This window comes from Acanthisitta chloris, unplaced genomic scaffold (assembly GCF_000695815.1).
Source record: "Acanthisitta chloris isolate BGI_N310 unplaced genomic scaffold, ASM69581v1 scaffold12175, whole genome shotgun sequence".
In the NCBI taxonomy this organism is placed as follows: domain Eukaryota; kingdom Metazoa; phylum Chordata; class Aves; order Passeriformes; family Acanthisittidae; genus Acanthisitta; species Acanthisitta chloris.
The window spans coordinates 33-10,727 of NW_008675398.1; the positions used below are offsets into that span (position 1 = coordinate 33).

A 10,695-nucleotide genomic window follows, 5' to 3' on the forward strand; every position below is an offset into this window, starting at 1 on the left:
ATACTCTTGTCAGAAGATCATTTTTCATGGATTTCCTGTCTTCAATTCAAAGTGAATGACTCCCTTCTGTTTGCAAGTGCATAATTTCCTGGCAACAGTTACATTAACAGAAAAGTAGATTTTATTAGAAGACTGATGTTTCTTCTGGTCCCTTCGAATTTAATTTAATAGGTAGAGGAAAGGATTAGAGATGACATCTTAAGAACTGCTCAAGAGGTCATCTCTTCACTGATGGCTCATACAGGTTGTCTGATATGGAGGTTTTATTCTAAGCAGTGGCAATAAAGAAATGCTGCATTTTAGATCTCTTTATTATGCAGGGTTTTTTTCAGATTTTCTAGCAATATGATCTCATTTAAATGCCATTTCCTTTATTACAGTAGCATAGCAGCATCTCTAAATGTCCTTTTCTTGTTTCTCTCTGCAGAATGGTCTGCCTTCAGAACAAAACCGTTATGTCTTTAATGGCGATTTTGTTGACAGAGGGAAAAATTCTATGGAAATACTTATAATCCTATTTGCATTTCTTCTTATCTACCCCAATGATTTACACTTGAATAGAGGAAACCATGAAGACTACATCATGAACCTGAGGTAGATTTTAGGGCCAGGGTGGGTAGTATCTGGCCTCTCACTAGAAATGTTGGAGCCTTTGAATGCTACTTTAGCCACTGTGGCACTCTAAAATAGAAATAATGTTTCACTAGGTGTTCAGGTGTAGCTTTGTGTCTTCAGGATGTGTGAGGGGTAGAAGAAACATCCCCATTCCACACAGATATTTGAATGGGAGTCTTATCTTGTCTCTGACCTAATCACAATCCATTGAAGTTGAGGGGCTTAGTGCAGATTCCACAGTATCAAAACGGGGAGAAGGACAGATGGGAGGATGTTATTTTAGTTTAAGCATATATTGAGTTAAAGCTGGTATTTCTGTTAACTTCAGACTCAAGTTCTCAAACATATGGGGCAGGTAAATATCCTCATTTCTACTGAGTGAAGGTTCTTTAGTTGGGAGGTGTTAGTCTGCCCCATTACAGAAACAGCTGTGACCACCCTGGTTCCTAATACAGACATTTGTACTCAGCTGTACAGCACTGCCAAGGGATTGAGCACAGCCAGTGGGTCTGGCTGTAGTGAAAGTGTGACTTGTAGACAAAATCATCTCACAGATGTGAGAACACCTCAGTCCTAGTTCCTACAATTCTAAGCCACTCCAGTAAGTCTTGAGTGCCTGACTGGTGAGTAACATGTTGTACTCCTATCATTTGATTGCCTGCACACAGAATATATTGCTGTTTTAACACAGGCACAGACCTGGGTTAGAGGCCCGTGTTAGTCCTATTAATGATCCATGTAAGAGAATCAGTTTCTCATGATACTTACATTTTCAGCATTTATTAAAAAACCTCTCAAAAAAACAAACAACAAACTTGAACCACGATCAGTTACTTAATCTATAAGGTGGGAAAATTCCCACCCAAAATAGTATAAAATATTAACTAAGCCTATGGTGGTATGGAGTGCACAGATGCATTCCTGTGTATGGTTCTTTGCTGGCATTTTGATTAGCAGTGGTGCACATAGGTAAATTTGAAAGCTGAGTGTTGTGAAAAATGCCCCTTGATCAAGGATATCTTGCTGTTAAAAGAATGAGGTATCAAAATCCTTGTCCCTTGTGGGGGAAAAGACATGATAGATGACATTGCCTAAGAGAGTTACATGTTTTGGGCCAGGTTGGATGAGCAGCCTGGTTTAGTGAAAGATGTCCCTGCTGTTGGTGGAAGGATTGGAAACAGATTATATCTAATGTCCCTTCCAACCCAAACTATTCTCTGATTCTATGATGATATGATATTTAGGACAAAAACTCTGTGGAGGTTTTGTGGGAATTCTTCCCCCTCATCAGTTAGGTTCCCCTGAAATTTCTCTCTTGTATCTAAAATGTAAAGTTGGCTAAAAGGCCACTTAACAGTTATTGGGCTGGATTCTGTTCCTGACCTCTGCTATGTACAAGAAATTAGTTTAAGACAGTTCTTGAGACAGAGTGGAGGAAAGCACATTTCAGGTGAGGTGAGATGGAATGGAAGGAGCAAAAGGGGGCTAGAAAACTCCTGGCAAACACTATAGTGCAGGAAACCATGCAGAAGGGGCTTACTGAAAATCAGTTCATGATGCTGTCCTGTTTTCAGGTATGGCTTCACAAAAGAAGTTTCAAAGAAGTACAAGGTAAGATTCCTCCTCCTCCCCCTGTATTTTCTTTGTAGTCTTGCACATGCAAAATGAAACCTGTGTACACAAGGAAACTTCCAACCAATTTATTTAGGTGCATTACTTTGGTGATATAGTTGAAATTGTTTTGGCTTATCAGTGGAATAACTGACCGAACAGTTTTAAGTGGTAGCCTTTTATGCTCAGAGATCTATGAGATGAAGTAAATAACATCTGTAAGGCCACTCAACAACACAAAGAGACGTGAATGTAAAAGGAAAACTAAATGTTACAATCAAATGGTCCTAAGTAAATGTCAGAACATGTTAGTGTTGCAGTTCAGGATGTCACCTGGACCAAACTGTTCATACAGACTGTAGCAGATGCTTCAGCAAAATTTTGAACTTAGAAGCAACAGAATCTTCCAGAAATAGGATCTAATATGAGTACATTTTACAGGACCATTGGAAACAGATTTTGTGCCTTCTGCGAGATGTCTTTAGCTGGCTTCCCCTTGCCACTATAATTGATAGCAAAGTTCTTATCCTGCATGGAGGGATTTCAGACACCACAGACTTGGATTTCCTGAATGCTCTTGAGAGAAATAAGGTAAGAGATCATATTATTTTTTTTCTTTAAAAATGTTTGCAGTACAAATGCTAGGATCAAGTTGTTTGTGTTAGGAAAGGAAATGGCTGCTGTATAAGGCATGTAAGGAAAAAAAAAAGAGTCCTATTTTTCTTCAAAATCAATGTTTAGGAAAGAAAGTTTCAGTAGGTGTTGGGAACCAATTGTTTGGCTGCCAAAAAATAACATGGGTCTTTTGACTTTAAAATAGCTACAAACACTTTAGACACCTCTGTCCTGCTGTGGTGACACATTAGCCAGAAAGTATGAAAGAAAAATGCCTGATTCTCAGGCATTTCTAAACACTTTATAAATCATCTAGCCACATATTTCTAGCACTGCCTTTTGTCCCAGAGCTGTGCTTCTGCCATCTGTTATGTGGAGGAAATTCTCCACCTGTGAGGTGCTCCCTTGGTAGCAGCTGAGTATTGTACATGTGGGAGAGCCTTTCTAGAGGAATCCAACTTCAAGACCTGGCCTTGAGAAAACAGAAACTACTGATCTTCAGGGATTTAGAAGACAGAAATGTTCATGTTCTTTTCTGAAATTACGAGTAAAGACAGTTCTTTCAAATCAGTTGAAAATGGTGTGGAATTTGGTCTTGATTTGGGCAACTAAATCAAGATGTCTGCTTGTGATCAGAGTGCTGAGGCTCCTTATAATCAATGGAGATCCAGGTCTCGTCCTTGCTTAGGCATAGGTCTCCAGTGCTGTTCATGGACACATCCCATAGGCTAGGGATGTCCCCCTTGGCTTTTGCCTGCATCTGAAGAGAGTCTTCTTTGTAGGTCTCCACCAGTGCCCTTTAGGTCAGATTTGTATCTGCCCACCTCACACTAATTCACAGACATGGTAGAGCATCTCAGATGGCATAGGAGACCTATGTTTAAGCAACTTAGTGTACTCTGTCATTAATGTCTGTGGAATATAGATCTATTTCTGTCATCCTCATGTTTTCTAATGCAGAAACAAAAGCTTTACAGGACAGTCAGATGTGTCTCTCTTTTTCAAAGATGTGGAAAAGGGCAATGAATACTTCTGATCATTAGAGTCTGGGCTCAATTGGTTGTACCACTGTACACTAAAACTAGGTGTCTAACTACAGATGTAGGTGTCTGGACTGTGATCTGAGTTGTGCCCACGCTGTCACCAAGGCTGGGCTCCACGTGTTTCTCATGCAGTATCTGTGAAATGCAGGATTAACAGGTCAAAGCTGCTGCCGTAGGAGAGCGTTGCTAATGAGACATGTGTGGGCCACAACCCAGGGCAGGATTACTCAAGGCCAAGTGATGTATTTTAATTCATGCAGCTGGCAGCTGACAGGTCTCAAATGCCAGTCAGTGCACTGGGGAATAACCCAGTGTTTGGCATTTTTTCTCCAATCAGTCCTTTTCTTTCATAAAGAATAAAATTTGGAGGGGGGGCGGGAGAGGCTGTGGAGGCTGTGGAGTGTGTGTGGTTTGTTGTTGCTTTGTTTTGTTGTGTTCTGTAAATAAGCTAGTATGAGAACACTTCAAATGAGGAGACACTCCCTGGAGAAGTCTGTGTTAATGGTCATTCATGGAGCCACAGCACACTACTCCTAGACAGCAAAAGCCCATGCATGTTGGAGGAGGCTGATTTAACAATAAAAGATCTGATGTCATACTTCATTGATTTCACTGTTATCTTCCTGACATTCCATTTATTTTAGCCAAATTGACCTAACAGCATGCTACTGTGTCAGAACAGTAGTGAATGCAGTTTCAGCTTCAGTACAGTATGCATGGCTATGTTCAGTTACCAGTGAATTTGGGCACTAAGATGTCATGCCTGAGCCCAGGCCCAAACTTGCAGTATAATGAGACCTTAAGATTGATTGTGATTGGAATGAGTCTGATGTCTGCATGAGAGTATGAGAGCAGCTCTGACGAGGCTGGTCACTGATTAGGTATAAGGCAAAATTTCTGCAAGTGCCAAACCCCTGCAGCTTCCTCCAAACCTGTGAGTTCAGGACATTATAAGAGTTCAACATTCAGTTGAACTCTCATGAGTTTTCCTGAGTATGGGAAACAGGAACTGATGTGCCTTTCAGCCAGCATCTCTGTATCAATTTTATGTTCTGGTAACTCAATTTTTACTTTTTTTTTTTTTAAAGCTGAAATCTTTGATGCGGCCACCAAAGTCAGTGGCAGACAGACAGGACCAAACGAAGGAGAAAATTTCCACAAGCAAACCCAGTAAACACATTGCCAAACAGCATGTTGCAGGGAAGACACAACACATCTCTACATCAGGCTCCACTGAACCTTCAGGCTCAAATTTGCCTCCAGACCCCACCCCGAAGGAATGGAAACAAGTAGGTGAAAGTGATACCAAACCCCTCTCGCACAAACCCAGCAGGTGTTCTGTTCAGGCAGTGTGTCTGGGTCTGAGGGAACTAACTGTCTCTTAATAAGAAACCAGTCATTCTAAGGAGTACACTAGACAGCTGTGAGTTTTTTGCATGTTTTTTGAGGACCTGGTAATAAAGCTTGTGATTTTAAACCTTAAAAGTACAATTTACCCAGTGTTTTTGTAACTGTTAGGAGGAGGAACTGCTCAGTATGAAATGTGTTTCCATGCCCTCATGTGGCTGGATCTGTTGGTGCATACGTGGTTGTCAGTTTAAACAGGTCAGACTTTGCAATTGCTGGTGAGAGCAAGCACCCTTTTTTGGCTGTGTTTTTGGCAGCTGAATGCTGACACAGTTATAAAAAACACCCAACTCCTGAGACCTACAGGCTGATTACTCAAGAGTGGGAAGTTCTTATCCTCTGGCTGTTCATTTCCTCTTGAATATTAGAGCCAATATGGAGCTTTTGTGATACTGTTAATTAATAAATTGTGGCAATTTGGAAAACTTAATTTGCACAGCAAATCTGTCTCAGAAAATGTGATCTATCTGACCTACAAACTAACATAATGGGCACAAGCAACCTCCCACCCCCCCAAAATCTTACACTCCCTCAGCTAATCAAGTATCCACTGAGACATGCTCACAAGCATGAAGTGGAATGTGTTAGCACAAACCTTGCCCAATGAGGTTTAAACAAACACATTTTGACTAATATTTGCTACTGACTAGAATTAAACCACTATAATTCATCTTCATGGCCAGACCCTGTTAAAATGCTAATATGTACAATCCTGTTTTGAAACACAGAATCAATTAGGTTGGAAAAGACCTCAGAGATCATTGAGTCCAACCTATGAACATGAGATAACTGAAGACAATAAAGCCAGAGGCAACTCTTGTCATGTTTAGAGCAGGTACTCCCAAGCTTAGTTTAGATAAAACCACTAACCCATGCAGTTATCAAGTCTGTGCTGGGAAATAGGAAATGCCTCTCCTACCTACATGAGAAGAAGGCAGCTTTTGCTCTCTTTGAAATAGCTGAGGTACTGTTCCTGACGCACCTGCCCAAGCCTGGAAACCTCAGCTGTGAAAGGAGGTACATTGCTGATATGCTATTTCATCTGAAAAAAAAGTTCATGAAAATCTATATTATGTTTTTTAGGAAAAGCAGAACAGAAGTTTCAACCCCCAAAAATGTCCTTCTGAAGGGAAGGAAGAAAACACAAGACCTACATGTTAGCTTAGGTGTGGTTTCTCCCTGTATTGTGGGAGTTTTGCCATGGCCAGTACTTTAGACAGTCATAGCCTCAGTCTTCACCTACTATCAGTCCTCACTTGCTTGAGTCTGCTATTTATAGATCCTTGACATTCTCTGGAGTGATCCAAGAAGCCAAAATGGCTGTACACCAAACAAGTGTCGAGGAGGAGGCTGTTACTTTGGTCCTGATGTCACTGCCAAGCTGTTTAAAAGGTATAATCTGAAGATGCTCATCAGGTCTCATGAATTTAAGCCAGAAGGCTATGAGATCAGTCATGATGGGAAGGTAAGATGTTTCCATGTAATGTAGAATTCTCCAGTGAATTTCACAGGCACAGTAGATTTGTCTGCAAAATTAATTAAAAATTAAACTAGAGTGACTTCTGTAAATTGGGGTTGGGGGAACTTTGTGCTAGATAGATGTTATAACAAATTACGGAGTTCTGACTAACATAACTCTTTACAGCATCAGGGAGTGGGGACCAACTTATTACTCACATGAAACAAATGGACAACAAAATCCCTGAGAAGAGTTGTGTGTAAATACAGTGCAAGAGATGCTCTAAGGCTCTAGAAGCCTTTTAACTTGATAATTTCTCTTCTAGCCCTGCTTTCTGACATGCTGAATTGGGAGGCCAGCAAGAATCCTGAAAACCAGGTCTGTCTTAGAAAGAGGTTTCTGTTAAACAGCATGTTATATCTCACTGCCCTCTGAACTGAAGTCTTCCTATGACAGGGCAAAAATACAGGCCCAGAGCTCTTAACTCAAAAGGCAAGAGCAATTTGGTGAATGACATACTTTTATATCTAGACACTTAATTCTGTAACCTGCATTTTTTTCTAAAATCAGTTTCAGAAATCAGTGTCAAGAATTGTTCTAGCCAATCTGGTTTCTTTGTTTCCTGTGGTCAGGTTATCACCATATTTTCTGCCTCTAACTATTACGAAGAGGGGAGCAACAGGGGAGCATACATCAAACTGAATCCTGAACTGATTCCTCGGTTTGTACAGTATCAAGTCAGCAAGTACACACGCAGGCAGAACCTTCGGGAGAGGTAAAGCTGTGTGTTGCATGCAGTGAGTGTGTACTCACTTAGCATCTGAGTACCTGCCACAAATCTAGAGCTTTATTGAACTGAATAGGCATCTATTTTCCTTGATTTTCCTTGGTCGTCTATATTACAATTTAAAAATTACTACAGTAAACAGAACATGTTCTAAGTGCCCTAACCTGGTTTTCTGAGAAACTCCCAAAGGTAATTAGACGTGTATAGCAGTTAGAACAGACAATTGTCAGGGACTCGTAAAGGACCTGTACCTATATGTCTGCTTTAAGACTAGAGTGTTAATCTGAACAAATCCTGTTACGAATTGCGTACAAAAACTTTATCATGACAGCTTTGCCATGCCTAGTACTGTGGTCAGATTTTCTAAAGGAAAGCAGCTTAGAATTACCTGCATAAACTCAATTATTTCATAAACTCAGATCATTCTTGTGGAGCATTTTTTGGTTTGGTTTGGGAGTTTTTTCCTGAGTGTTGTCTTCTCCCCTCCAGTGTTCTAGTATGTTTTGGGTCATCCTACTTAAATGTAATAGACCCTAAATATAGTACATATTAAAGGATGTACGAATTTGAGTGTTGAAAAGCATAAAATGCTAAACGATTTATGTCCTTTAGTAATCTGATTTTTTTTCCTTCTAGGGTGGGTACAATTGAATCATCTGCCTTGAAGTCCTTACGAGAGAAGATTTATGCTCACAGGTCTGAACTCACTAGTGCTTTTGCACAATATGACATCAATGGCACAGGTACCACCCCCTCTCTGTCCAGCTGCTACCATGGGGAAAACAGCTTCCATATGTGTGTGGGTCACAGGGGACAGATGCCATGGAGAGGGGTCCAGCCTGCCTGCCCTGTAAGGCTGGAGGGCAGCAGGGGCTGGTTGACCTTGTTCTTCCTGACCACAGAGCAGGATAGGTGCTGGCAAGTGCTTAGCCCCAGAAAACAGCTTGAGAGGAGGAAGGTTTAAGTAGGAAGAACTTGAAAGACCTGGGTAAATAAAGAAATGGTATTTGCTGTTGGGCAGAGAGTATGGCCAGGCAAATCCAGTTCCAGAAGCTCAGTGGTCACCAGCTTCACTTAGGAGTGTGTTCAGGTGTCAGACAGGGAACTGGGGTTTCAGGTGAGGGGGAACGGGTCTCTCCTGAATCTGGGAGGTATCTGAGAAGAGCTGCCTGCCTATGCCTCTAGCAGACACACACAACCATCAGCTGAAGAAAAGTCAGTGGTAATTTAATAAATGAACCCTTTATATAGGAGCAAGAAGTTGATTTTTACCACAAATACAACTTTTCTTTTTGATGGCTTCTCACTTGCCTGTGCCCCTACAAGGGCACTCAGTAACGTGATGGTACTGGGTTTTTTTGGCCACTGAACAGCTGAACATACTTCTGTCTTGTTGGGTTTTCAGCCACATGTCACTCTTAATTGCAGCTCAGCTGAAATCTGAAGTACTCTTCATGGCATAATCTGTTTTTCTCCAAAGGTGTTAAAACATGCTGGCCATCATAATAGCATGACAAGGTTGTTGAGGTTGGAAGGGACCTGTGGAAACATCTAGTCCAACCCCACTGCTCATTGTTACGAGGGCTTTTATCCCAGGGTTGAGAGAAAATACTCATGTTTTGCAGCCATTCTTAAGAACAGTTGTTAAGGTGTGCTGGTGACTGATGTGTGCTGTGTCATGTACTGCTTGTAACCATGACCTGACCCCTTCTGGCAGGCAGGATTTCTGTCAATGACTGGGCTGCAGCAATGGAGTCTGTCCTACAGCTGGAGCTGCCCTGGAGGATGCTGCGGTCTCAGTTAGCACAGATGAACCCAGATGGAGAAGTTGACTATATGTCATGTTTTTATGATTTGAAAATGGGTCAACCTATAAAAGAGGTAAGGAGGAAAAGACCTCCTTGCAAATCTGGGAGGAACAGCTTTTGCTGCAGCTTGAAGCACAAGACAGTGGTTTGGCCAATCAGGTAGACATCTACATCTGAACTAGTTGCCGAGCTTCCTTTTATAGTCACTGGAGGAAAATGAGCACTGCTAGGGTACAAATCATCATTCCCTGCTAAGGTAGATGCTTAAAATAGGTTGGATGAATCACATGCTAGAACTGCTTCTTACTTTCCGTTGACTCTCAGGGGTGTTTAGATAACATAGCTGAGGAGATGCAACGAATCCTGCCCAGAGCACTCAACCCCCACTCTTTGAAATGGGTTTTTTAAACATGCTCCAGAGCCAATTCAGGATCCTATGGGAGGGACTTTTAGATGAGCTGAGGTGTCTTTTACAGAGCCCAGTTGTTACCAAGGGGCTGCACAGTGCTTTGGTACTTAGCTATCACCATTTTTCTAAACTGCAGGAGCTATTTACATACATACAGTGAAAGCTTTGTGTGAGTGCATGGCCTGCACCATCTTCCCTAGATTATCTATTTCCAATAGATATAATTGTTGAAGGTAGGAGGTGCGAAGGGCTCCTTACTCCCTTGCCCTGCTTTATCTACTTAGGGCAAGACACAATGTGTAACTCCAGGGAACTCAAGCATAAGGATTTTTATTTTTTTTTAAAATATATTTGACAAGTTAAACTGGGAAAATGGAATGGGATAGTACATATTCTGTTGGTTAAACTAACTCAAACCAAACTCTGAATGGCTTCCTGTATGTGATTTCAAAACCAGGCTCAGCCAGCTTTGGCAGAAACACTGTGCAGATACAGAAAGGATCTAGAGATCATCTTTAACATCATTGACAAGGATCACTCAGGTAAGTCTAGGTAACTTCACTGTACCAGCTCTAGGAAGCCTGTATTAGTTATCTTTTCCCCACTGTGTTCCTCCTTAAGGCTTCTAAATATAGAAGAACCAGAGGTGATGTAATTTTTCCAGTTTAGTGAAGACTAAGTTAAGCAGTCAGGCTGCAACCATATAAGGGACAGTGCACAGAGCCTAACTTGGGGTATGTGAGAATTTTTTCTCATCTCCAGTACTGGCTTCACTCTTTTGGGGGCTTTTTCTCCCTTCCTCTCACTCTCAGCATTTACTGCTTTTTCAATTCTGCTATCAAAAGCATTCAACCATTACTTAAACTAAAAATGTACTTCAGTCCTGAAATCACAAAACACACCAAAGCCATGACAGGCAGGTAACTTTCTTGCAGTGAAAG

The 10,695-nt window shown here is 41.3% G+C and overlaps 1 protein-coding gene across 1 annotated transcript in view; it reads left to right on the forward strand.

The window, feature by feature from the left end:
* Nucleotides 1–427: 427 nt before the first annotated feature.
* Nucleotides 428–10,695, forward strand: part of PPEF1 (protein phosphatase, EF-hand calcium binding domain 1) — a gene marked incomplete at its 5' end in the record, with an annotated part of 10,529 nt that continues 261 nt past the window's right edge. Inside the window, 9 exons of the mRNA XM_009075735.1 lie at nt 428–594; nt 2,190–2,226; nt 2,668–2,817; nt 4,973–5,173; nt 6,571–6,756; nt 7,383–7,525; nt 8,174–8,280; nt 9,255–9,418; nt 10,212–10,296. Of these exons, the coding sequence (XP_009073983.1) occupies nt 428–594; nt 2,190–2,226; nt 2,668–2,817; nt 4,973–5,173; nt 6,571–6,756; nt 7,383–7,525; nt 8,174–8,280; nt 9,255–9,418; nt 10,212–10,296 (1,240 nt within the window). The remainder of the gene's footprint in view (nt 595–2,189; nt 2,227–2,667; nt 2,818–4,972; nt 5,174–6,570; nt 6,757–7,382; nt 7,526–8,173; nt 8,281–9,254; nt 9,419–10,211; nt 10,297–10,695) is intronic.